This window comes from Danio rerio, chromosome 2 (assembly GCF_049306965.1).
Source record: "Danio rerio strain Tuebingen ecotype United States chromosome 2, GRCz12tu, whole genome shotgun sequence".
NCBI classification, from domain to species: domain Eukaryota; kingdom Metazoa; phylum Chordata; class Actinopteri; order Cypriniformes; family Danionidae; genus Danio; species Danio rerio.
Genome location: NC_133177.1, coordinates 9,075,634 through 9,103,234, shown reverse-complemented (window position 1 = coordinate 9,103,234; position 27,601 = coordinate 9,075,634). Strand labels below are relative to the sequence as shown.

Sequence of the window (27,601 nt, the reverse complement as noted above, 5' to 3'; positions counted from 1 at the left end):
TGTTTGATTTGGGTGAGTAAAGTACAGATAATAATATTACTGTTGAATGTCTGATAATAAAAATGTCAGATAATAAAAAGTCTCTAGTTCACTGTATGTATTTGTTCATGTTTTATTAATGGATAAGTCTGAAGCGCACAATAAATTAAATCTGTCAATTTATACAGGGCTAGTATTATACACAACTGTTACTACAGATACACACTCAGGTATCGGTTTATTACTCAGTATTGGTCGATACCCTGAGCTCAGTGCTTAATATGAGCCAGATCTTGTCAGATCCTGTTCCAGGAAATGTCAGATATTTGTGTTTTGCGTTCCAGTATTTATTTGAACTGATGCGGCATTAACTTTTGCGTAGTGAATACCTGCGTGTGTGTGTGTGTTTGTGAGAGAGAGAGAGAGAATGTGAATGAGTGAAAAACAGTGAACAAAGCTGTGTGGATATTTAAAATCTTACGTTTATGTTTACAATCACAAGTGAGCTGAATGCCAGTGGTGTTATTAAACTCGATAGTAATGTTTTAAACGATTTATGCTTGTTTGTTTTATGTATGGTTGACCCACAACATTATGCTGCACAAAATAATTAAAGACCGTTCTGAAATGTGATGCTTTTTTTGTTATAACCGCTTAGAAAGTCATGTTCTGGGAAAACTGAAATTGTTTGGTGGACGTCTGTGACGGTAACTTTTATTTCGGGGTTTTGTAGCGAAAATTATTCAATTACAAATTAAGCACCGCCTGAGCTCAGGTATCTGAATCATCATAGGGAGGGTAAAAAAAGGTATCAGAACATCCTTAAACAACTTGCAATGCTGAACACAGCTTTTGGCCAAATTTGTGGCTTGTAGCATTAAAGTTCATCTCAGTAGACGGAACAATAATAATATGTTTTAATAATATATAAGCATGTTGGCTTAAAATTAATCACATCTTTTAGATTAAATTCATTTGAATCTGTTCAAACATATGAGAAGAAGCGAAGGAAAAGGCCTTTGAAATGCTTTCTGAGGACACAGACAGAAATTCGCTGATCTCAGACTTTCAAGTTACATTCAAGAGAAAGCAAGGGAAAAACACATATAATCACTGAAAGGGATGTTGGAGCACTTAACCTCCGTAACATCCGTGGAATTTGCAATTACATTACTTTAAAATAAAAAAGTGCTAAAAGGCTTAATAAGAGGAGTCGTCACCTCCATGGGCACACAGGAAGTCATGGTTGGAAATGGGTCCTGGCTCAGCAAAAGTTTTGAACTTGTTCAGCCACTGGCGGGAGACGTAGAACTGCAGGAGGCTTGGCTCCATCATGTTGAACAGACTGGTCACCTTCCTCCTTTCCTTCTGAGTCTCATCATTACTCTTCCTGTTACACACACACACAAATGAATGATATCAGTTCCACTTAGTGACCGTCAGCGCGTATGTTTCACAGCACAGAGATTTACAGTTAGACTCAAGGCCATTTTCCCTGCTCAAAACAACCTTGAGCTTTTTTGTTAAATAGCTGCATCATTTTTACCTTGTACGCAATACTTAGGGAAAATAAATAGGTAATATTCTTGTCAATCATGTAAAACAATATTTAACCATTTATCTCAATCAAAAAAGTCACAAATAGGCCCATAAAGCACATAAAGTGTAAAGTTAGTGTCAAAAAACATCATATTTTAACATTTTCACATACTTTCACCGACATATTTTCTTTAAAAGCAGCAGCCCTGATGATAACTACCAAAAATTAATTCATTTATGAGAATGTAACCATTTAAATTGCTATTTGTTTACATAAATCTATGGCATTTTTATTTTTTAATACCTAAAATCTATTATTTTCCATGCACCAAAGTCTAAGCAGATATTTTTATTATTATAATTTATTTTCTTTCAGCTTAGTTCCTTATTTATTATTTTTATTATTATTGTTATTATTATTACCATTATTATTACTGTTATTATTACTATTAATATTATTATTGACTGACTGATCATTACATCCTTGGATAAATTAATTATCAGAAGCTAAATTAATTTGAAAACATCATTGATTAAATCTATGCAATTTCAAAACACATAAAACTAACTCTGATATCCATATATCCTATAATACATGCATATAATAACATCTTAAATAACCGTTACAATGAATAAATGAAAAATCTGTTTGGACTGCGGTGCTCAAAAGCAGAAGAGCAAAGCTCCACAAGCTAAACTTAGCAGGTTTGATCTTTTTTTTTTTTTAACACAATTTTAAAGTCTTTCAAACAAAACGGAAACCCATTAACAAAGAATGTATGGCATTTGTTTTATCTTAATAAAGAATGTTTGACCTTCATTTTCCATTCTTCATTAATGGCAATTAACAACTGACACATCAATGGGTTATACAGAACAGGGGTTTTCAATTGTTGAATGCCATGGCCTACAAAACATGAAACACATCAATATGCTTTCTTGTATGCATAATGTATAATAATGCGTATATAATGATGTGAAGACTGTGGTAATAGATTAAGAAGCAGACATTTCAGAGAATATATATATATATATATATATATATATATATATATATATATATATATGTGTGTGTGTGTGTGTGTGTGTGTGTATGTGTATATATATATATATATATATATATATATATATATATATATATATATATATATATATATATATGTATATGTGTGTGTGTGTGTCTATGTATATGTGTATATATATATATATATATATATATATATATATATATATATATATATATATATATATATATATATATATATATATATATATATATATATATATATATATATGTACGGGCTCCAAATTAAAACTGTAGCACTGGTGCTCCTAACTTTAAAAATGTAGGCACATCAGCCAAAATTATGTCGCACACACCAATTAAAAGCACCGTTACTACAAGTTTTATACAAACATATTTATTGCATTAGAAAACAACAGTAATCAAACTAACAAGCAAAACATATAGATAAATGTATGCGTGAGGAAAATGTCTCAACAAAATTCCGTTATCACAAGAAAATACATTTTTATAACATAACTGAGTGACCAAAAGATACACGGACCGTTCACCGACCCTGCACGCACTGCTTGACATGAATGAATCTGTTAACGATATAACTGTGCTGTTCTCGCGGGTTCTGTCTGATAATGCACTGATGCTTTTGACATATACTGTACTTTATTATATGCTTACGTCAAGTTAATAGTAATACCGGCCTTTTCATGAGTAGCGATATTAGTTTACTCAGTGTAAGCCCGTTTGTGATGGTGTATGTGGTGTTAAATTTTACATAAAGCTGCCACTTGCACGGCAGACAGCATCTGGCGATTATATGAAGGATTAAACTGAAGCTCTCATGCTAGATATGGCAAAAAGTTACCTGAAAATTCGATCCCACAGACTTTTCATAGCGGACTTGAAGCTAAATGAAGTCTTATATCCACTCTTTTGAAAAGTGTAGATGATGGATTAACATTCTGCACATGATCACTACTAAGATGTGTCATTATGTGTAACTTTAGATGCCATGGTTTCTAAAACAAAATCTGTCAGTGTTATTTTCATTTTCATCCTTAGCGCTTTACATTTTCACGGTTGTAGCTCTCCCTGTCATCCCAAGCCAGAAGGCATTGACTGAGTGATTGATAGCTGATATTAACCAATCCATTCGCGTTCAGTTTTAGAGCAGTGGGCCAATAAGAAGAGCGTGAAGGCGGGGCAAGCATTGCAGGCTTTGTTTACTGCAGCAAGTTGACATGACAACTGTTTTAAACCATTTCTGAGCTCTGCGTTTCGCGTTTCAGGTGCAAAAATGCATTCTGTGTGAACGTCTCCTAAATCCACGCATGCGGTGAACATTTTGCAGTAAAAACAACACACAACAATTGTATCGCACAAATGCTCCCAAATATATTTTGAGGTCGCATAGATAAAATTTCGAGCGCATATGCGACCAAAATGGTATATATATGTGCAATCTATTAATCAAATTATCTGGAGCCTAGTTTAAAGGAAGGAAGTCTACTTTAAATTAAAATATTTAAAAAAATGTATAACTTTAACACACAAATAGCATAGTTTCCTGACAATGGACGGTTTATAAGTGCATTTCTGTGTGTGTGTGTGTGTGTGTGTGTGTGTGTGTGTGTGTGTGTGTGTGTGTTCTCACTTGTAAAAGAGCACATATGCCTCAGCGTTTTGAACACAGGACTCTGACACTTCAGTAACGCTCTGGTCGTCAAACTCGTACCACAGTTGGTTCAGCTCATTCCGACAATAGGCAATATAGTGGCCACCTTAAACAAAATAAAAACACATTAAAATGTTAGCCTCATCCAAGCCTAGACCTCAAAACACATGATATGGAATACAAAATGTATGCATTATCAGACTTGTACCATTTCCTGCTCCCATTGACCTGTCTTACTCGAAAAAGCACTTACCACCGAAACCAAAAGGAAATTTATCCATGTGAATGAAAGCTGAGTTTTTTTAAAATGTTTACCATTGTTTTAAATGTTCCCGTTGTAAAGTTTGAAGGAGGGATGAACAATAATATGTAATCACAATCGGCTGATATCAGCATATAAATAATTATCGGCACCAATAATTGTTCACATAAACCATAGCCTAAATACAGTTGAAACCAGAAGTTTACATACACTCTAAAAAAAAAGGAACATAACCATTTTTTTTTTAAATGTCTGATGGTAAATCATACTTAACGTTTACGATTTTAGGTCCGTTAAAATAACCGAAATGATTTACATTTGCTAAATGCCAGAATAATGAGAGACATTTTTTGAGAATGTTTTATAAATTCCTAGACAGTCCAAAGTTTACATACATTTCCTTGGTATTTTTTTAGCTTTGCTTTTAAACTGTATAACTTTGGTCAAATGTTTTGGGTATCCTTCCACAAGCTTCTCACAATAGTTAAAGAAAAGGAATTTTGGCCCATTCCTCCTGACAGAATTGGTGTAACTGAGTCAGATTTGTTGGGTGTCTTGCTCGCACAAGCTTTTTCAACTCTGCCCACAAATTTCTATAGGATTGACAGCAGGGCTTTGTGATGGCCACTCCAAAACATTCACTCTGTTGTCCTTAAAGCACATTTTAACTAATTTGGCAGTATTCTTAGGGTCATGGTCTGTTTGGAAGACCCATTTGTTGCCAAGTTTTAATTTCCTGACTGATGTTTTGAGATGTTGCTTCAGTATTTCTACATAATGTTCTTTCTTCATGATGCCATCTATGCTGTGAAGTGGACCAGTCCCTCCTGCAGCAAAACAGCCCCACAACATGATGCTGCCGACCCCATACTTCAAAGTTGGGATGGTGTTCCTAGACTTGTAAGCTTTCCCCTTTGTCCTCCAAATGTAACACAGGTCATTATGGCCAAACAGTTCAATCTTAGTTCCATCAGACCACAGGACATGTCTCCAAAAATATTCTATTTCCCAGTGTAATCTAGCAAATTGTAATCAGGCTTTTTTTTTTTTTTTTTTTTTTTTAATTCTGCCTTGTTGATTTGACAATGTTGTCACACAAGGAAGCAGTGTGTTTGAGGTTTTCCTTAAATACTATTCTACAGTTGTGCCTCCAATTAACCAAAAATGTTGTCAATTAGCTAATCAGAAACTTCCAAAACCTTGAGACCATCATCTGAGCTTTTTCAGAGGCATACTATTCTTATTGTATGTAAACTTGACTTTCAAGAAAAGTTATAACAATTTCTAAAAAAATGTCTCTCTTATTATTCCGCTATTAAGCAGAACAGAAACACATTTGATAACCCTAACTTACCTAAAAGAGAAAAAGTTTAGTCAAATTAACATCTGACTGACTTTTTTTTATGGTTATGTGCCTTTTTTATACAGTGTATGTAAACTTCTAGTTTCAACTGTATATAAACAAACACAGATTTTGCATTAAAAAGCCCAAAATTTTTCCAGTACATAGTGTAAAATTAGATATCGGTATTAAAAATCGGTAAAAATTATTAAAATATATCAGCATAACGTATATTGCAAAAAATATTTCCAATATTGTGCAATCTTAGTTTGAGGTAAGATTTGTAAAAAAAATTAATTAATTAATAAAAAATCAGGATGCATTAAACTTTGCTTATAATTTAAATAACTTACGTTTTAATTTACAAAAGATTTCTGTTATAAATGCAGTTAATGATCCTGAAAAAAAGTTCCACATAAACATCATACAGTAAAAGACACTATAACAATCGTGCTGATTAGTTCATAATTAATGATCAGCATACAAGAATGATTTCTAGTTGCACTGAAGACGGGAGTAAACAGCTGCTGAAATTCCAGCTTTCTTTTTCTATCCCTGAAATAAACAACATTTTCATATACAGTTTAAGTCAGAATTATCAGCCCTCCTGTTTATCTTTTTTTGTTTAACAGAGAGATTTTTTTCAACACATTTATAAACAATAGTTTTATTAACTCATTTTTAATAACCGATTTCTTTTATCTTTGCCATGATGACCGTAAATAATATTTTACTAGATATTTCTCAAGATACTTCTATACAGCTTAAAGTGACATTTAAAGGCTTAACTGGGTTAATTAGGTCAACTAGGCAAGTAAGGGTAATTAGGCAAGTTATTGTATAACAATGGTTTGTTTTGTAGAAAAATTGCCCAAAGGGCCTACATTTTGCCCTTAAAATGGTGTTTAAAAAATTAAAAACTGCTTTTATTCTAGTCGAAGAAAAACAAATAAGACTCTCTCCAGAAGAAAAAAATATTATCAGACACTGTGAAAATACCCTTGCTTTGTTAAACATCATTTGGGAAATATTTAAGAGAGAAGAAAAAGTAAATAAAAAAATCATAGGGGGGCTAATAATTCTGACTTTAACTATATATTAAAATAGAAGTTTTAGGTCATAGTATGATTTCCCAATATTACTGTAATTTTAAATTAAGCTTAGGTAAACATATGATACTTTTCAAAACCTAAAATAAATATTCCAAACTTACGAAATGTAGTGTGCATCTATTTATATTTGAAATATAATACAAACAGTTAAATGGATTATTTTGTTATATAGCTACTGTCAGTAGTTATGTTTCCATTAAAGTAAAAAATGTATGCACAAAAAAGGAATATTGCATAAAAGATTTCCAAAAAAGTAGCATGGGAGAAGTTTAATGTGTCTTTTTTCATATAATTAATTACTTGAACCTTGAAAGACGATGTCGAATACGACACACATTGAACGAACGGTGGCTTTTGGAAGCATGAGACGCTCTTTGGGAGTGCAGCAGCTCAAGACAGTTTTGAAGGTAATAATCATAATACTGAACCTCTGTGATGACAGACTTTGCGCAAGGCATTTTAGAATGACCAAAACAACATTTCAGATGTTTTACAATGTGTACAATTTGTTGAATGTTTGACCTCATTGTATAACATCTGACATGTTTTATTTAATCAATGCTGTCCTATTAATGGCATCCCATCACACCCATTTTTATCACATGATCCCTTGATGTGCATACTTGAAATTTTGGTAAAAGTGTTTTTATCATAGTTCATGCACATTTTTTCTCTTGTTATTGGAAAGTTTGATGTTTTTTAGCACATTTTCAAAAATGATGTGCATCTTGGCATTTCCATCAAGCATCATTTAATGCGATATTCCGAAATGTGCATAATAATAGGTGGATGGAAACATAGCTAATGACTAAAAACTTATATTAAAAGTTATACTAAAGTTATAGTAAACTTACTGCTGGCAGTGCCATGGTGACAGATGACTGAAAGCAGGTCATAGGTGGTGGTCAGGGCAGAGCTGTCCTTGGCCAAAAAGGGCTGCATTTCAAGGCCTTCCAGAGGGAATGACACATGAGTGCCGATTTTGGTGGAGAACATCAGTTCATGTCTGAAGCGCTTGAGATGAATGCACAAAATCTGTCGGGGAGATAGAAGGAAGAATATTAACAAAGCAGGGACTTTTAGGTTTCAACAACAAAAACTCGTGACTAATAAAGATGGAATTAAATTAAAATTGACTGATCTTACTTTTAAATCTATATAGCAGTGTAGAATCAATGTACTTCTTTATTTCGTAAAAATTAATTTGCTCTCAATCAAATACCATAACTAGGCTTGGTCGGTATCCAAATTTTAATACCGTCAAACCTTCTCCCTATTTTACCTTGGTATCCGGTATTACCGCGCATGATAAAAAAAATTATAATGTAAGACAGCCAGTGTCACCAAACTATTGGCTTGTGCCTAAACCATTCAAAAACTGAATACCGTATATGCGACCTTAGGTTCGCGGTCACCTGTTTGTTGCACAATTTGCAAATTGTCTTGTTTGTATTAGAGATCTGCACGCTGTCTGTATTAACTCACACACACATAGGATCAGGCTCTCTCATTTACACACGCACACACACGCACGCACACACACACACACACACACGCACGCACGCACGCACGCGCGCGCGCGCACGCACGCACGCACGCACACACACACACACACACACACACACACACACACACACACACACACACACACACACACACACACACACACACACACACACCACCAAGCCAGCGACGCACAGCATCACGCTCGCTCTCATTCACACACATACATATAAGGATGACTTAAGCTGCGTCCCAAATTGCACACGAATGCACTATTATACGCCATTTTTTAGTATAAATTAAATGTGGACACTTCACGCACTAGCAGAAGGGACGGAGCTATCGGGCACACATGTTGGATAACCATTTATTTTGGATGGTGAAAGCAAATTTCTCCTGCGAGAGTGATTATAGCGCCTCCCGATGGTGAATGCGGTTATACACATGGCAGGTATTATTTAATAGTTTGCTCCCTTATTTGACTGATTTGGCAACCGTCAAACGTCACCAGGGAAACGGTTTGATTTTACGCTTATTAAAAAAACCTTAGTGCTCCATTTGGGATGACACTGCAGACATATACTATGCTGTTGAGTGTGTAAGTGCATAAGTACATAGTGCATGAGTGCATGTGTTCATAGTGTATAGTGTGCCTTTTGCGACGCAGCGTTATACATCTGCATCAAGCGTACACGTATGCTACGGCGCGGCCTACATGTGGATGCATAGCCCCCGCCGGGGCACGCACCTCTCAAAAAGTATTATTGAAGAACAACAGAAACAGCGCGCAGAAGTATAAATCCACAGATACGTGTGTTGCATGCGCCGTGGTTCACACTGATCACTTGACGCAGAAGTATGAACCAGGCTATACACACACAAACACACACACACATAAACAGCATGAATGCTCGGGAATGATATTGTTAGACCACCCGCTCCAGGTCAAATTACACCAGAGTTACCAACCGCGCCCGAAATTTATTCCCGCACCCGCAAGACATCTGGTCGGGTCCTGTGGCTCCCACGGTACAGAATGCAGACTTCTAGTTCGTATTTACCACATCTCTCTTTTCATTCAGTCGAAAACCAAACTACTGCCAAACTGCACAGCTTGTGTTCTTTTTCAAGACCAGGGACCTCATGCATCAACGCTGCGTGCACACAAAAACTTAGCGTAAGCCAGGTTTCACGATCAACTTTGGATTTACTAACGATGAAATGAACGTGAGAATGTGCGTTTGTAAACGCCAACTTCATGTCTGGCGTACGTGCATTTCTTGAGTGTGCTTGTTTTATTTCCATTGGCGACTCCTAGAGGCAATTGTGTTAAATTACACACTACAAAGTATCTTTGAGACGTGCCATACCAACTGTGGGATCATCCGCATGTCTAGCAGGTATATAAAGTTTAATTACCATACAGTTGACCAGCCAAACAGAGATTGCCCATTTTCCCAATGTAATCGGAGTGATCGACTGCACGCACATTGCTATAAAGGCGCCATCTCAAGATGAATTTGCATACCTGAATCAGAAACATTTCCATTCAATAAATGTGCAAATAACATGTGATGCTCAAATGCACTTAACATAAATCACACACTTATTAATGATTCCTACTTCTTCCTCGTGATGAAGAGTAGGCAAAATCTGATATGTGATGGGGGAAAAAAGAGAAATGAGTTCATCAGACGCTGGATTCGAACCGGGTTTATGAATGATAGTGTCAAAACATGTTGCCATGTGCTTTACGAGCTACACCTCTGTCGATCAAACGGGCAGACGTCACTCAACTAGCTCAATCCAACAAGGTGTGTTTGCACTTAGCCTAAATAGACACTACAAAATTTTGCACCTTAACATCAGACCATGTCTTTTTTTAATTCACTAAAAGTGCGATGTTTAGACCCAATGTGTTAACCGCGTCAGCTAAACTCTCCAACACTATTTTATTTCTTTCTTTTGTTATTAATTCCGGAGGACAAACTTGCAACGTTTTTCTCCGGTACACCTTCGATAGGAGCACCTCCATTTCACATTCTGTTCAAAGTTTCTCTTTTTGCTTGCTTTTGCCATTGCTTTTTATTTGGCTTTCCCAAAGTAGAGTCATTACCATATTTATTAGGGAGAGGAGGCAGGGAGGGGTTTTGCACTCGTGCACGTGCGCTCAGTTTCACCTTAATTCGGATGTACAAAGAGAATATGCGTGGGATTCCGTGTACGCAGCGTTTCATACATCTGAATTTTATTACTGCGTACGCACATTTACAGCTTTGTGTGTACGCAATGTTTTAGTATGATTTCAGAGCAAGTATTCGTACATAAGGTCCCAGGTCACTTGGTGCGCGACCCGCCGTCTTACCTCAACTCTCGCTCTTCTCCACACTGTCCCATGATGACAATCACGCATAGGCATTTTTAGGCATTAAAATAAATATTATTTAATACCTGCATTGTTTTTAATGACGGATTATGGTATTGAAACTGATAGCATTGCTATGCTACGGTATACCATATTACCGCCCAAGCCTAACCATAACCTTCCTTGCCACTCAAATGACTCTTCTTTACTTCTAGTCACAAGGAATATTTATAGGGTAGAGCTATCAGGATGTTTCTGCCCTGCTTTAGTCCATTCACCAATCATGTCGTTAGCATTTTGAATTGATTTCCGAAGGACAAAATCATGCACCACAATACATTTTTATTCCTTTTAGCACCGTTTCAGTCAGATGAACATCACAATATGGGAAAAAGAGGCAATCATAATTAATGCTTCATGGCAACTTAAGCATGAAAGCATAAATTATACCATGACATTATAATTATGAGCCTAATACACTGCATTCACACTAATGCACATCCTTATTTAAACAACAATTCTGAGAAATCGAGGAAAACTCATCCCTGTTATAATATTCAAGTGCAATTATGACAACAGCAGTCAAAGAAAGAAAGAGGCATCAACATTAGTTCTCACTGTGAGCATTTTAGGTTGTGTTTACCTTAGTATTAAGATGCAGTTTGATCTATTGGATTGCAAGTAGACAAGCAAAAGAGGCCTTTATTTATAAGACCACTTCATATAACACGTATTTTAAAACATATTTTAACTCGCGGTGCAGGTTTTGTGCTCCTTTCAAGCAGATTTGATGCATGGAGTACACATGGTGTACTTCATTTGTGCTGTTTTGGTTATTTGTATCTCTACGCAATTATAGATTATATACAGTATGCAGTGTTTTATTTGATTACATTGGTTTATGTAACTGAAAACTACGGTTAAATAGCTGAAAAGACTGAAAAGTACTCTTTACTCTAGTCATCTCTTTGCTATATTGCTACATGTAAAGTTTTTCCTTTATTTTTATGGGTATCCTGTTTTTTACTGAACATATTATATACCAAAACGTGACCCTAAAACTGAAGACTGAACCGTAACAATTCTGTATTATTGTACTCCTAATAATAACCAGAAAAGCTCCTCTGTATGCTTACCTCTGGCAAACTCTGAACTTTGCAGAATTTGACCCCATTCCGTAATCTGAAACAGCCAAAGAGTCGATATTAGCCCTTTATTTCTCCAAACATCACCTTCTAGAAGGTTAATAACAAGTTTGTACGTACTTCTTGCATTTTTCACAGCTGTACATGTTGTCTCCTGTTAAAGAATAAAAAAAATCCATGTAAGAATTGTATAACTAATATGCTTATTGTCAATGAGCAGAAAACTACTACTACTATTTTTTATTTATTTATTTTTTAAATCGGACTCAAAACAAATCTGACCTTTTAGTTCATCCCTGGCAAAAAAGGCTGCCAGACAATCCTGCAGTGTCACCACAGGGCCCCAGAACCAGCTAAAAATCAATGAACAAAAATAGAGAGAACAGAAAAATGTTTTATTTGAAAGTAACATTATTTGTAAATCTTGTTTTTTTTAGTCCACAGCAAAAGATTCTTACTTTTGTCTTCTTTCTAGTCCAAATATCAAAAAGTCTTAAATCAAAAAGCATTTAAGACAAGCAAAAAAAAAAAAAGTTTTGTTTTCGGAAATTATAAGTCAAAATTAAGTGAGTTTTTCCCTAAAACAAGGAAATAATTTGCCATTGGGGTAAAACACAATCTTATTTCAAAGCGAAAACGAGACTATTTTCTAACCCCATTGCCAGATTACTTTGCTTGTTTTAAGGAAAAACTCATTCACTTTATTTGTGATTTATTAATTTAAAAGAAGAATGCTTCTTTGCTTACTGAAGTATGTCAAAAAAGCAATTTTATAATAAAAGGATAACATTTAATGTTAAAAGTAACAAAATAAAAAGATAATAAAAAATTATTAATTGATAATAAAATGATTACTGTGTCATATCCATCCCCTTTTTTGCACGCTGCAGTTGTTTACCTGGAAATCAGTGAAATTACCTCAATTGCAGCATGGGATGTGCATTTGTTTGTTTAAATATTTTTAATAATTTGTGTTTTTAAAAGCACATAAGAGACCTTGTGTTGTTCTGTGCTGATGTTCTGTGTTAATTGATATACACTCACCAGCCACCTTATTAGGTATAGCTGCTCGTTAAAGCAAATTTCTAATCAGCCAATCACATGGCATGAACTCAATATATTTAGGCATGTAAACATGGTCAAAACGATCTGCTGCAGTTCAAACTGAACATCAGAATGAGGAAGTAAGGTGATTTAAGTGACTTTGAACGTGGAATGGTTGTTGTATGTCGCACGAGATTTTGGAAGGGCACTTTCTATCCAAGACTAAAAAGGGCATGTGCACTGCACAGGTTGAGCCCTATGTGTGCACGTGCCTGTTATTGACCATGTCCATCCCTTTATGACCACAGTGTAGCCATCTTCTGATGGCTTCTTTAAAACGCGATATGTCGTAAACTGCGAATCATGTCAGACTGGTTTCTTGAGCTTGACAATGAGTTCACTGTACTCAAACGGCCTTCACAGTCACCAGATCTCAATCCAATAGAGCACCTTTGGGATGTGGTGAAACAGGAGAATCGCATCATGAATGTGCAGCCGACAAATCTGCAGCAACTGTGTGATGCTATCATGTCAATATGGACCAAAACCTCTGAGGAATATTTCCAGTACCTTGTTAAATCTATGCCACGAAGGATTAAGGCAGTTCTGAAGCCAAAGGGGGTCCAACCCGTTACTAGTAAGGTGTACCTAATAAACTGGCCGTCGAGGGTATATTGTAATAGATACATATAAAAAAAAATCTCAAAAAAAGTTTTGATCCTACACTGAAAAAAATTTTTTTTGCTGCTTGTTCAAACTACTTAAACAATTTTTTTGTTCAATTTACCCATATTTTAATTTAATTTAATAAATTTGTTTTATGACAGCATCAAAAAAAGTTTTTTTTTTTTACAGTGAATAGCCCAATGATAACCCACTAATTATTTAAAATAACTGTGATTACATCATTGACCAAAATAATCATGACAATAATGTTTTCCATAATTGAGCAGCCACAGTATACTGTAAAAAGTACTGTTCTTGAAGTATTAAATGCAAAAGTCTTCCGCATAAAAGAACAGTGAGTTTAATACCTCTTGATATATTCCATGACAAAAGCAATCCAGCCTTGAGGGGCGTATGCTTCACCACAAGAGCCAGCCTTGACCAGAGCCGTCTGGTGGGAGGACGAGTGCAGCTTGGCAAGGTCCTCTTTCCCTGGGATGGGCAGAGAGATGTCCTGGAAGTTCTCCAAAGTCACCGAAACCTGAGACAGGAAGGACAAGCAGCAGGCAAGCCTAATTTAAAACCCTTATAGGTAATCGCATCTACTGGGCAATAACAAAGCCATTAAAGCAATTGTGATGAAAATATCTTTCCTGTAACAACTTTCGTCAGAATGCCAAGCTGTGTCCAGTTAATTTTTCATATGTAACCTGTGTTGATTACATATTTGAAAAATTAGCTAGATTCAAAACATAATTATTGTAGGACAACTTAATAAAGAAATAGTTCACCCAAAAATGATAATTCTGTTAGTAATTGCTCACTCTTACGCCAGTCAAATCCCTAATATTGATGATATTGGAAAAACTGAAAATGCCTCATATTGGAAAAACTGACATTGCAAAGTTTTGTTTTTCTGCGGTATAATATATATATATTTTTTAATATTTCCCAAATGATGTTTGACAGAGCAAGGAAAACTTCACAGTATGTCTGATATTATTTTTTCTTCTAGAAAAAATATAATTTGTTTTATTTTGGCTAGAATAAAAGCAGTTTTCAATTTTTTAAAAGCTATTTTTGGAACAAAATTATTAGCCCCTTTAAGCTAATTTTCTTTTCGATAATTTACAGAACAAACCATCATTATAGAATAACTTGCCTAATTACCCCAACCTGCCTAGTTCACCTTATTAAGCTAGTTAAGCCTTTAAATGTCACTTTAAGCTGTATAGAAGTGTCTTGAAAAATATCAAGTCAAATATTATTTACTGTCATCATGTCAAAGATAAAATAAATCAGTTATTAGAAATAATTTTTTTAAATATTATGCTTAGAAATGTGCTGAAACAATCTTCCCTCCATTAAACTGAAATTGGGGAAAAAATAAACAGGGGCGCAAATAGTTCAGGGGGGCTAATAATTCTGACTTTAACTGTATATAGCTATTTGAATATAAGATGGCTTCAGTAATTCTTTTTTTTTAGGGCAGTGCATAAAATATACAAAATTATTTAAGAAAATACCAAACAAACTAAGGCACAGATGAAAACAATAGAAAAAATATATACATTTGAAATAAACAGCGCTTCAAAGTTTTAGTCTAATAGCATTGTTCACATGTTCATGGTTAATAAACGCAATAATCAAATATAAATTAAGAATGTATAATCTTCATTTTCAATTCTTTAATTTGCTTGAAATCTTACAGTCACAGGGCCTAAAGGTGCCCTATAATGATTATCTGGGTACACCGAGGCATAGTAGAATATATGGTATATGGAAATGGAAATGAAAATACTGTGAGCCTCATGTAATTTACGCTACATTAATTCTTTCATGGCGGGGCGCCACACCAAAATTCATCCCACCACGGCAATGGCTACATTTACAGCTTCTCATTCAAAACATTTAGTTGTTGTTGATGTTTTATTGCAGGTTATAATTCCACCAAAACCAATTACAAGGTGAGTGAATTATAACAGTGCAAAACTTTCACTAATCGTAGTAGTGCTGTGCATTATTTGTTTAACCCTTTAAGGTGACATGCTGACTGACTTACTGACTGACGGGTGCCTGATGTGTGAGGCCAGCAAACACGGCGTAGCTTTAGTTATGACGAGAACAGTTTCCATAATTATACTTTTTTTTAAATAAAGGTCTATGGTAGGTCTTATGGAGACATTCATAAATATTCCTTGCAAATCTAATAAATTTTCGAGGTCTGCTGCCACAGCTGGAAAAAATCCTGGAGGAAACACTGCCAATGTTTCCTTGTTTTCATGTAAATTCCACGAGTGTAAAACCCTGGTGGACAATTGTCCAATCAAGTGACAAAACACACTCACGGTCACGGGCCATGCCCTCCACATTTGCATGTATGCCTACTTTAGGTCATTCATCCGGACCTGACGAACAGCGACATCATCAAGAGAACACGACTCATATGCAGCTCTGAGATCATAAAAAAGGCTCTCAAATCATTAATATGCATGCCTCAGGCTGTGTTTGACAAACCAAAAGTTTTCTAGTGATAATTTTCCTCCTTTAGTTTATTTAAGCGTATATTTCACTTACTATGTATGTGGAACTTTTATTTTTAAAAACGCAAGCCCCAAATTGTTTACTGTTTTAGAGTCGCCTCAGGAGGCAAAATGCAAGATTTCCAGATTACACATTTATTCATCTCTACTCTGAAGAGGCATGAGGTATGTTTAGTTGCATCTTTTGTGAATTTATCGTTTTTAATGTGTAGGTTGATATTAATTCCTTTCTGTGTTTTCTTTGACTGTAGCTTCAAAATACAACGTGATAAATCCCTATCACTCATTTTTGTCAAGTTTAAAGAGCCTTTATCCACAATAGATCTGGTGAGCAAATAAAATTCCGTGTTCAACATGCATCACGCTCTGTGCTCTGTGTTTGTCTGTAAAAGCGGCACGTCAGAGCGGAGCTCATTAATATTCACAATATGAACCGTATATGGTCAATCAAGGCCCTCCTGATTGTAGGGGTATTTTATGGAGTAATAAATGAGCTTATAAAGAGATTTCTGGAGATTGTTTTTAACTTACCTAAGCCATAAACCTACTAAGTAGATATCAGAGAACAATTTAACTTATAAAACCCATGCAGTATAGGGCACCTTTAAAAAGACACTAAAAGGAAAGTCTTTCACATTATTAGAACATATTAGATCAGGTTAAGATTTATTAGTCCCAACATGACACTGCAGATCCTGTGATGTGACATATTTGAACATTGCGATATTGATTCTGAAATAATATATTGTGCAGCCCTAAATTTGGATATTTCAGATGGAATCCGAGAGCTCTCTGCCCCCTGAAGACAAAAACAGTCTAAAAAGTGTAAAAAAGGAACCAAAAACATTCCAAAACAAACAATCAAAACATTCCATGTGTCTTCAGTGGTTCAACTCTATTCATACAAAGCTCCAAGAACACTTTTGTGTGGCATTTGTTTGCCATTGTTTTGTTTCGAGTGTGTTTACAAGGTGGGTGTGATTTTGCAAAGTACAATGCCATCCTGGATTAACATCTATGCTGATCCTGGATGTCACTTTTGTTCGAAAATGTAATCCATACCCAATTCCTACCTCTAAACCCAACCCTAATTGTAAATTGTTCCCAAAATCAGAAGGAAATAATAGTTGTATAATAATCGTGTAAAAGTGCATAACCCTAACGGTAAGCTTAAACTTAACATAAACTGTAAACTTATTCCTAAATTCTGATTGGCTGATTGAAATGTTGTTTACAATGACAATAGCCCCTTTCACACATACAGACCTTTCCGGAAAATTGCCGGCAATTTTCCGGAAAGCTTGTATGTGTGAACAGGTCCTTTTTGAAAATACTGCGAAAGTTGTTCACAATATTGATCATCCACAGAGTTTGTAATTTAGTCAAATGTTTACAAACACAAGCGCAGCCGTTTAAAGCTCATTTGTGGTGAATGATGTCAGAATTTACCGGTATTTTGGAATGGATGTGTGAATGCTCTTTTCCGGAAAAATTCCGTAACGTCCTCGCCTGTGTGAACAGCGCTTTTTTGAATATACCGGTAAAGTCGTTCCAGAAATTTTCCAGATATTTACCGGTATCACTGTGTGAAAGGGGCTAATATGACATAGTTTTGCATGATTACAGTTGATTCACATGGCCACATGGAATGTTTCTTGTTCCTTTACTAGACTTTAAATGTCATAATTGCTGTCCGAGAGTTCATCTAAAATCTTGATTTGTGTTCTGAAGATGAACGAAGGTCTCAGGGGATTGGATCAACGTGAATAATTAAGAACAGAATTTTCATTTTCGGGTAAACTAACTTTTTAAGTGTGTTCATTTTGTCTATCGAAGCAAAATGATTTGGTGTATGCTTGAGTGAAGAACCCTTAGATCACTCACCCTATCACAGGTTAGGCACTGAACTGAGCTGACAATTGTGCCATCAAACACTTCAGAAATGATGCTGTGGTATTTCCTCTGCCGCTTGGTCTTTGTTGGGGTGAACATGGGTACTGCCAACACAACACATCAAAAACCATTAAGGAACATGGATTAAAATTCAAATCATCCATTTCATTAAACCGATAAATAACCAAAAGTCATTCTGTACCTTTCTTGTGAGTAGAGCTCAGGTTTGGCCATGCTGAGGATTTTGGGGGGCTGCTGGACAGTCTAGATGTGATGCCCTCATTTCCAGTGGGACTCTGCGGTCTGACAGTACTGCTGACCTGGATTTCAGAATCTAAACAAAGAAACACAGACGTTGATCAATAAAAGCAAAATAACCACAGTTTAGTCCACTTACACTTCAAGCTAAATTGACAATTGAACGCATTTGATGTCTTTTTGTTGGCCATTACAAATGTTGGGCAATCTACTTGAAAAATGTAGTGAGCTAGGCTATTAGCGACTCAAAATGTAGCTTAACTACAATAAAAGCTACCCCCTGGGAAATGTAGCAAGCTAAGCTAAAAGCTACATGGCAAAAGTAGCTTAGCTACATCTAAGCTATTTTTACAGTTTTCATTTTTAAATCGAAGCAACTTAAATCCAAGTCAATCATATCTTAGCGATCAATAAAACTGTAACTGAAGCTTATTTTAATTTTTATAAAAACAAAAAACACTGTGTATGTATGTTTATACAATATAAAAAATAATAATATATAAAAAAAAAAAACACAAACACAGATGACTTCAAATCTCCTAAATTCTTTACTTCAGTTATTCTTTACAACTGCAGAGTATTTGGGCTTTTTCTTCAGTAAATGAACCTGACAGGACTACAGGAGATGGCATAACAGCTGCTGCTGCTTTGAATTAGACTGACTTCATTTATTGATCTACTGTATATCCATTAAAATAAATAAACTAATTCTAACCCTAAATGTAAAATACAGTAAAAACCCTTGAAATGTGTTGAAACACATCGAAGGGGGTTTGGTTACCAGCTGGACAGGAACAGTGAACAGCTGTTCACTTCTGAAACACCAGAGTCTCAATAGATCCTCCAGTACGCATGCACGTTATAAAACGCTCTCAAAATGTTATTTTGGACAACTATGCGGATATTTTCAAGTGTTTACACAAACAGAATTAGCATAGTTTGTGAATCAACAGACATGTGCGACTCTGATACAGCTGCAGACTGGTTGAGCTGGTTATTACTCTAATTATTGTTACCTTAACATTTGCGTGACTGTTTGCTTAATATAACTAAGAACGTAGTCCTAGCTGACGCGCAGCAGTTGGACAATTAAGCCACAATTATGTCTGTAATTAACAGTAAGGCTGTTTGAGTCTGAATTAGCCGGTTTAAATAATAGAAAACTTAAAATTACTACTATAATTTTAATATGACAAAATGAATTCAAATAATTAGTATAATATTTGAATTAGTTTTAGGCTCTCTGCGGCCCACATGCAGAATCGCTGTGGCCCACTGGTTGAGAATCTCTGGTTTAAAGCACATGATCTGCAGGTGCACTTGGGGTGTGTCCGAATCCACTATTGCTATTTTAAGTTTTGGAAAACATTCAGTGTGCCTGGCTTATGGTCTAAAAGGGTTGTGCTTATTCTCTTAATGAGTTTTTGGTGTGTTTTTTTGGTGTAATAAGACTATAATAATCAGTTACGGCGACCCGGTGACGCAGTGGGTAGCACTGTCACCGGGTAGCACTGTCTTACAGCAAGAAGGTTGCTGGATCGAGCATCGACTGGGTCAGTTGGCATTTCTGGGTGGATTTCTGGGTGCTCCGGTTTCCCCCACAGTCTAAAGACATGCGCTATAGGTGAATTGAATTAACTAAACTGGCCGTAGTGTATGAGTGTGTGTGTGGATGCAAGAGTGTCTGGGTGTTTCCCAATAGTGGTTGCCGATGAAAGGCCATCTGCTGATTAAAACATATGCTGGATAAGTTGGCGGTTCATTCCGCTGTGGCAACCCCTGATGAATAAAGAGACTAAGTCGAAAAGAAAATGAATGAATAATCTGTAATTAGTTTAGTTTTCATATTTCAATTTTTTCATATTTAAAGATGTTTGTGTACAGCTGTGCATCCCTTTGTGTGTAGTAAGTAGGGTTGGGTACCGAAACAACATGAAAATGTGCTTTGGCCCGATCAGGCCTCAGAAGTGATTATGCAAAAGCTACTAGGCCTGGCTTGCGCTGGCTCACTCGCTTTAAGCGCGACAGTGGAAACGCGGCTATTGTCTTTTGACCAGCTTTTAGTTGGTCAATGGCATGGTCTATTTCAGTTGCCTCAAAATAGCAACATATCAACAATGTGCCTCAACACAGCTCCTTTTCAGACCAGCATATCCATGGGTACATTTGCTATTAAATCGCAAAACAGGAATAGTATACCTGCACTGGGCTGAAACTATCATAAAACATATGCGTCATGCTTGGCGACACATTGCCCAAGGTGTATGATGTGTGCACCATTCATAAAAGAGCAGAACAGTGGTAACCTGCGAAAATGTTTTAGACTGTTCATAAGAAATATAGCAATATACTACCAAACTTTGCAGGAAGATTGAGGTCTTTAAATCTGTCAGTTTAACAAATTACCATTATACATGGCACAAAATGAGCAGCCCTATATTCACCTGAAGTTCGCCCCTGAGCTTTGATTGCTCCTTGGCTGCTGATGATTGGCCTTGAATCACTAGTCGTGTCCACGTCTTTATCCAGGTCGCCATGGGAACCGGCACGGTACAGGTTGTTGATGAGATTCTTCTCTTTCTGCCAATCTCGGTTGTTTTGATTCTGTTCAGGCATCAGCATCTCAGCTTCGTTGATGTCTTCTGGGACTCTGGGGCCTTCGTTATCAGCACGATCACTGCTGCCGCAAGACTCGCAGGACTGGAAGTCATCTGATTGGCTGTGGTTGTCCTCGTCGGGACTGTCGTCCATGGCCACAGCCTGATTTGGGTCCTCGGGTTCAGGAATGAGCTCCTTGAGCTCCTCGTGGAGTTGGTCCATCAAACAACGCAGGAATTCCTGAGAGTCCTTAAAGTGACGACAGATTTTAATTAATTTGGAAAATACAATCAAAAAAATACTGTGTTAAGACGGTTTATGCCTTAAAAAATAATAAATGACAACCATATTTGGAAATCAATCTAATTCTATAAGTTCTTTAAAAACATATTTTAAAGGGCACCTATTTTAACCCTATTTTAGAGAAGTCTTTTGTGTCTCCAGAATGTGTCTGTAAAGTTTCAGCTCAAAACATCTATCAGAATATTTATTATATCTTTCAGAATATTGGAAAATTCTGCTTTGAACGCGCTGTAGCCGTTTTTGTTGCCTGTGCCTTTAATGCTAGTTCTCAGAGCCCACTGTTCCCAGGTGCCTGTCAGAGTGTGCCTCAATCTCTGCTTCAGCTGCATCAGATAAACAGCACAGTGACAGACATGAAGGAAGCAGATCTCACGTAATGTTTGTGAGAAATACTATAGTAAGAGCTTTCCCAATGATTATTTGATGTTTTTGTTGTGGAGTTAATTCAAGTGTGACCAGATACACGTTAATATCTACTGCTGTATGGATAACCGTTATGTTAACGTACAAAATAAATGCGATTTAACGTCCACAAACTGGGAATGAAGCGTCCTCTTTTATAATTGTACTGACATGCGGCTAGGGTGATGAATTACAGCGATTTTTATCGTCTTTATCACAAAAAGGCAGTCTTAAAAACGTTTTAAACTTGTAAAATTCATTCTTGATCACATTTGATGATGATTAATGATCACAGAGCGCTGAACAGATCTTTTAATCCCGATTGCTTTGCGCACGTCCTGTCTTGTTGATATGATTATATGCGTTACAACAGAGACATGTTAATATCTTCTTCGGTGGGCGGGGAAAGTGGGACTCAGATTGTACAAGAAGCACTGTATTAAATGACATTTTTTCCCCGCCATGTCTTTAAAACATTTATTTTATCCTAGTCTAATTAATGGAGCTTCTGCACTAGCCTGCCAATTCTGACAGGCGCATGCGAGTACACGGCTTTTTGTCTTATTTTACGCCTGAGCAACTAAATGCCAAAATCTATTTAACTGATTGTATTTTAATTACATTACAACATTGATGCTATAAAAGGAACCGCATAAAATGCAACCATATACTAGAAGTTTATCAGTATGGGAAGAAACACTAGCTCCACATATACCCTATTAATGTTTACTATTTGCATCTCCATAAAATCTAATCAACTTTTTGGGGTCCTCGACACATTTTCGATGTGGTTTGTGCTATTTGCAGTGCATTTCTGTATTTGCACGTGTTGTATTTCCATGCATTACTCTCCATAAATACAATCAAGAAAATGATACAATTGAAAAAAAGTGTTATCAAAAAAGTGTTCCTAAGTCTAACAGTATTCAAGTATAGTAACTGAAAGATAAAAAAATCAAAGTAATCGAATAAAATACAAATCGCAGGCATCAAAAACATGATAAATAAAACTATAATACCAATTAATTCATTCATTCCATATCATGCGATGTGGCAATTGTGAAGTTGCAATATCGATGCTGAAATTATATAGTGTGCAGCCCTAACAGGGAACATAATCAACTGCTAAAAAGTGCAGTTAAATGTGGTCTAGTTGAAATTGTGATTTGCAAAAGCATCAATCCAGGGGATAAATACCCTGCAACGTTCCAGTGAGTGTGACATTTTTCTTCCAGATGCCTTCCGGACCACTCTCTTACCACCTACCCCCACTGTCTGAGTGGCGACCTGCTGTGTACAAAGCACAGCCTCTTCATTCACACAACATAACCAGCCTGCAACCACAGGGACGCTGCAGTTTACAGAAGACACAGTTCTCTCCCTCTCATGATAAAAGCAGCTACCTGCTCAGAGCAGTGGTCTGCCAAATATAGAAGATGCTGCTCTCTCATACACCCAAAGCACCTGTCCCAGAACTTTATTATTTTTTTTTTAGCATTTTTTAAATAAAAATACAATACTAAACGTGTTAAGCCATGGCCAGATCACACGAATTTGTCACAATTTCGGCATGATTTTCTTGACACAGGGTATCGTGGAGATTCGTAAATGACAAATGGGCGCCATGACACAAGATTCAATTGTTTCTTCTCGTGTAATGTGACATAGTTCATGACAACTGATACTATGCCTGCGACGCCTCACGACACCAATTGCAGAAAGTCTAGCATGTTTATTTTTTCCCAGTTTTTCATGACGATTTCCATCACATGGGTGATAGTGGACTATAGGAGCACATAATATCTCGGTTATATCATAGGCTGCGGCAGTTAATGCGCTGGTCAGGCAATGAAAAAATAGGCTGCATATTTACTTATGGGTGTGTCTCGAGTGGATAAATCAATCCAATAATAGGTTATGCAAACTTTAACTACCTTTTCTAAAATTTGAAGGTGTTTTAAGCAATTCTATCTGATAGACTGGCACAAATATGCAAACATCTCCATTCTAACAATGAGTTTCTGAGTTCTCTCATCCTTCCAACAGAGTTTGTTCTTCCGAGGTAATCTGGGAACATTTTCAGTGCCGAGAATACTAGAGCTGTGAACCTACAATGGTCTCACGGCTCAATGGTCTAATAATGCTGTCAATGACAAATGACAAGCACTTGTCTTAAATATAATAATTCAATTTTATAATTATGAATAGTTGTATTCTGATGTCATAATTTTACTGTGAATTAACAAACAGGACATATCAAAAGTCTGTTCAAGTCCACTATAATAACTGTACAAAATTTAGCATTTTAAGCAACAGTAGACCTACACACAGGCCTAATATTATTATTGTTGTTTTACCATATCGTCACTTTAGAATTATAAGGTTTTATCTGACATTTTTGTCAAAATTGAGTTATTGACATTCTTATTAAATGACGACTTATTGTTAACATTTTAAGATTTAAAAAAAATGTTGCATACTGTTTGCTATATGGATAGCAAAAACATTGAAGCTCAATATCTCAAAATCATTCAGAACACAGATAGAATCTTATAATTCCAAGGTGACGATGTGTTTGAAAATGAACAATAATAATAGCCTACTCATATTAACCTTTATTTTACATCTAAAAACAAAGCTTTCTTGCAGTATATCCAACCATTTACATGGTGCTTCAGACAATAAAATCAGCCAAAATATTATTAATACTGCCTTTTTTAAAGGGCCATGAAACCCCCCAGTTTCAGCAGGGTGTTTTCACACCTCTAGTTTGGAAAAAGTCAGGAAAGTGGGTGTGTCTAGATCTGTTTAGATGGGAGTGTAGGGGGAGGGAAAGAGGGAAGGATTTGGATAAAAATGGGAGTTTCTATTTGGGCATGCGCTGATTTTCACCGAGGAAAAACAAACACACAGACGCAGGAGAGAAAGACAGTGACTATGTTTAATGACAGTAGGGACTGTGGAATGTTTGATACCGCAAGTCGTATGAGAGAAAAAAGCCTCCGCATTTCTGTAACTTAGATGCACTGGGTAGGTAGCATCACAAAGTGTGTATAAACTCAACACGCCGCATATACAGTGGATCTTTCAGCCCATAATATTGTAGTGATATTAACGTATTGTAAACTTAGTAACTAAATCATTTTGACTAAGGTCTGTCTTTAAAAGCTGAAAGAGTACTGCTGACGATACAAACTAACTTTGGCATCTGAATGCACAAACAAAGACCACTGATCGCTCACTTATCAGATCTGTAAAAACAGAACAATCAACACCAACTGGAGCTGCATCTTTTTTTAAAGGAGATGAGCAGAAAATCCGGATTTCACCATTTCCAGATTAGAAAAGCTCTCGGGTAAAAAAAATTTTCCTTATAAATGTATTTCTGCCACGTGTCGCTTGCACTGTAATCCACACGCGAGTCAGCTGCTCTCTCATAGCGAGAAAATGAAAACAAAACGTTCGTTGCAACACATTTAAAATGTACTGAAGACCAGTGTCTCCAAAGTGTTTTTGGTTTTTCTCCACTTGTTTTGGCAACACAACGTAGCGTCTCTCTGCCGTCTGAACACTGTACAGGTAAAAACAGCCTTCGAAGCTATCATGCAAAATAATGAAGTTGCACCACATACACAATAAAGCGCGCTGATTGGTTTGAACCAAGTCTTTTTCATGAATTAGTGCTGCACATTTAAGAGACGTCATGAAGTCCTCCCAGCAACAGACATCCAGTCTACATGCTGGATTACATGCAAGGATCTAATCGGCTTCAAACCGGAAGAASSACTTTGCTCAAAATAACGCAAAAAAAAAACAATTTTCACTTTTTGTGAAATATATGTGTCCTCATAGTGTTTTTAGCAGTGTGGGAGTGTGTTTTTGGTGTTTCGTGACCCTTTAACAAATCAGTTTGACACAACATACCTGTTGGGAGTAACCACGAAACATTGGGTTCACAGCCTTAATGCCCTGGAATAGATTTGTGGGAACAACATAGGCGTTCCTGCAAACACACAAAACAAAAAAACGTGTTTGTTTTTTAAAACAAAAATGGAAAAATGAGACTGAAAAAGAAAATGGCCATACCTGTTTTTGTGCCACAGGTCTGTGATGAGTTTCTGATAGCTCTTGCATAGCGCTGGCTTCTTGTCTGTCTTCACCAGACCACCGCACTCCAAAAAGAACTGGGTCAGCGGAGGACTAGAAGATAATCCAAGAAGACAGAAGAAGATAAAACGAGATTAAACCCATAATTGAGGAAAACAATTAGAATATTGAGCAATTACTGGGTTTCTTACCAATTGGAGAGTGCCTGCAAAGCTGCATTCATGTAGCACGTATTGCCAATGTTCTTCAGTCCAGTCAGACCTGTAAGAGGAACAGATAATGATGTTTAGATTTACAGTATACAATGTGGAGCAACTGCACAGAACTCTAGACATCAGGGACGAAGAACCTCTAGTCCTCAGTTCATCTTCTTCCTCTGTCTCCATGTCCAGGTCATCACATGTTCCTGCTGAAGGAACTCTTAGGGAAGTAGGACTCCCAGGAGTATTGAGGTCCTGAAAGACCAGAAAGACAGGGATAGATAATCAGCAACCAGTGGTGTAAAGTAACAAATTAAAAATACTCAACTTTGGTTGACATCAAAACTCAATGTCAGGCAAACGTTAATGTCCAATGACAAACCTAAAAGCAACCAAATATCAACCTCTAATGACGTTACAGCTTGACGTTGTGATGTTGACGCTACCACAATGACGTCTATCAGACGTTAAATTTTGGTTGCCACACCTGACGAATTAAATGTCATTATTTGACGTCAACATGCCGTTGATTTAAGACGCTGACTAGACAATATATTTTGGTTACCTGACATCACAACCTAAATCGCACCTAAGATTAACGTTTTATGTTACAAATGTTACGTTTACACACATCCACAAATGACAAGTAAATGCAACAGCTTTTCACACAGTAAAGCCCCCTTTCCACTGCACATGAGATTTTGACACGACTGTCGGATTACGCCCCCTTGTGGCAGTCGTGCAGAATTTTGAGTTCTGACGTGCACCATGGGAGAGAAGCTGTTCTCGCAGTGTCCGAAATAAAAAAAAGAGCCTATATTCTCTGTGCGTTTATCATGGATGAATAAATGAATGAATACTAGAAACTCATAGACCTCTAAAAATATTGAAGGGAATGTGGAGACAAAACAAAAATATATATTTTATTACTTACATTCATGAATAGAAATGTTTTTTTTTTCTGATTTAAAAAAAAAAACCCAAATAAACTACTATTTCTCATCTTGCGCACATGGACCTGCTTGGACAAAACTGGAATACATCACATCCGGTCGGCCTTTCGCATACGGTCTAGACGCAGGAGTTAAAATATCTCAACGGATCCGCAGCTCAAATCGGATCTGAATTTTCCCGCATACGGAGATGATCGGAGATGAACTCCACGCAGCTCCCGCACTACTCTCCATTGGAAATGATTGACTTCCGGTCTGTCGCTTGTCATTTGTCATGTGCAGTGGAAAGGAGGCTTGATACTCACTAATCTTAAGCACTTTTGAAAGGTCTACTTTTTACTCATACTTTGAGAAATATTTTCAGCAGATACTTTTACTCTATTTGCACTACATTTTAGACAAGTAATGGTACTTTTACTCGAGTATAACTTGACACTACTCTTTCCACCATTGTCAGCAACTAAATCCAGCGCAAAATAAAAAGCTTTTCTTACTTTTTGTCTTGTTTTTAGTCCAAATATCTGAACATTCTTAAATAAGGAAACATTCCTCTAGTGTAAACAGAGAATATATTGGTTTGTTTTCAGCAATAAGTTCAAATTAATTGACTCTTCCTGTAAAACGAGCAAAAAAATCTGCCAATGTAAGACTAAATTATTTCACTTACCCCATTAATGGCAGATCATTTAGG

General features: G+C 36.4%; 1 protein-coding gene across 2 annotated transcripts in view; it reads right to left on the bottom strand.

Moving 5' to 3' along the window:
- Positions 1-27,601, bottom strand: part of usp33 (ubiquitin specific peptidase 33) — a 60,417-nt gene that overhangs the window by 17,389 nt on the left and 15,427 nt on the right. Inside the window, 14 exon segments of one of the 2 annotated variants that reach the window (NM_213227.1) lie at positions 1,200-1,369; positions 4,194-4,320; positions 7,785-7,965; positions 11,935-11,980; positions 12,064-12,097; positions 12,226-12,296; positions 14,022-14,194; positions 18,081-18,193; positions 18,292-18,423; positions 20,792-21,194; positions 25,575-25,653; positions 25,737-25,850; positions 25,949-26,018; positions 26,107-26,212. In NM_213227.1, the coding sequence (NP_998392.1) occupies positions 1,200-1,369; positions 4,194-4,320; positions 7,785-7,965; positions 11,935-11,980; positions 12,064-12,097; positions 12,226-12,296; positions 14,022-14,194; positions 18,081-18,193; positions 18,292-18,423; positions 20,792-21,194; positions 25,575-25,653; positions 25,737-25,850; positions 25,949-26,018; positions 26,107-26,212 (1,819 nt within the window). 2 annotated transcript variants of the gene reach the window in all.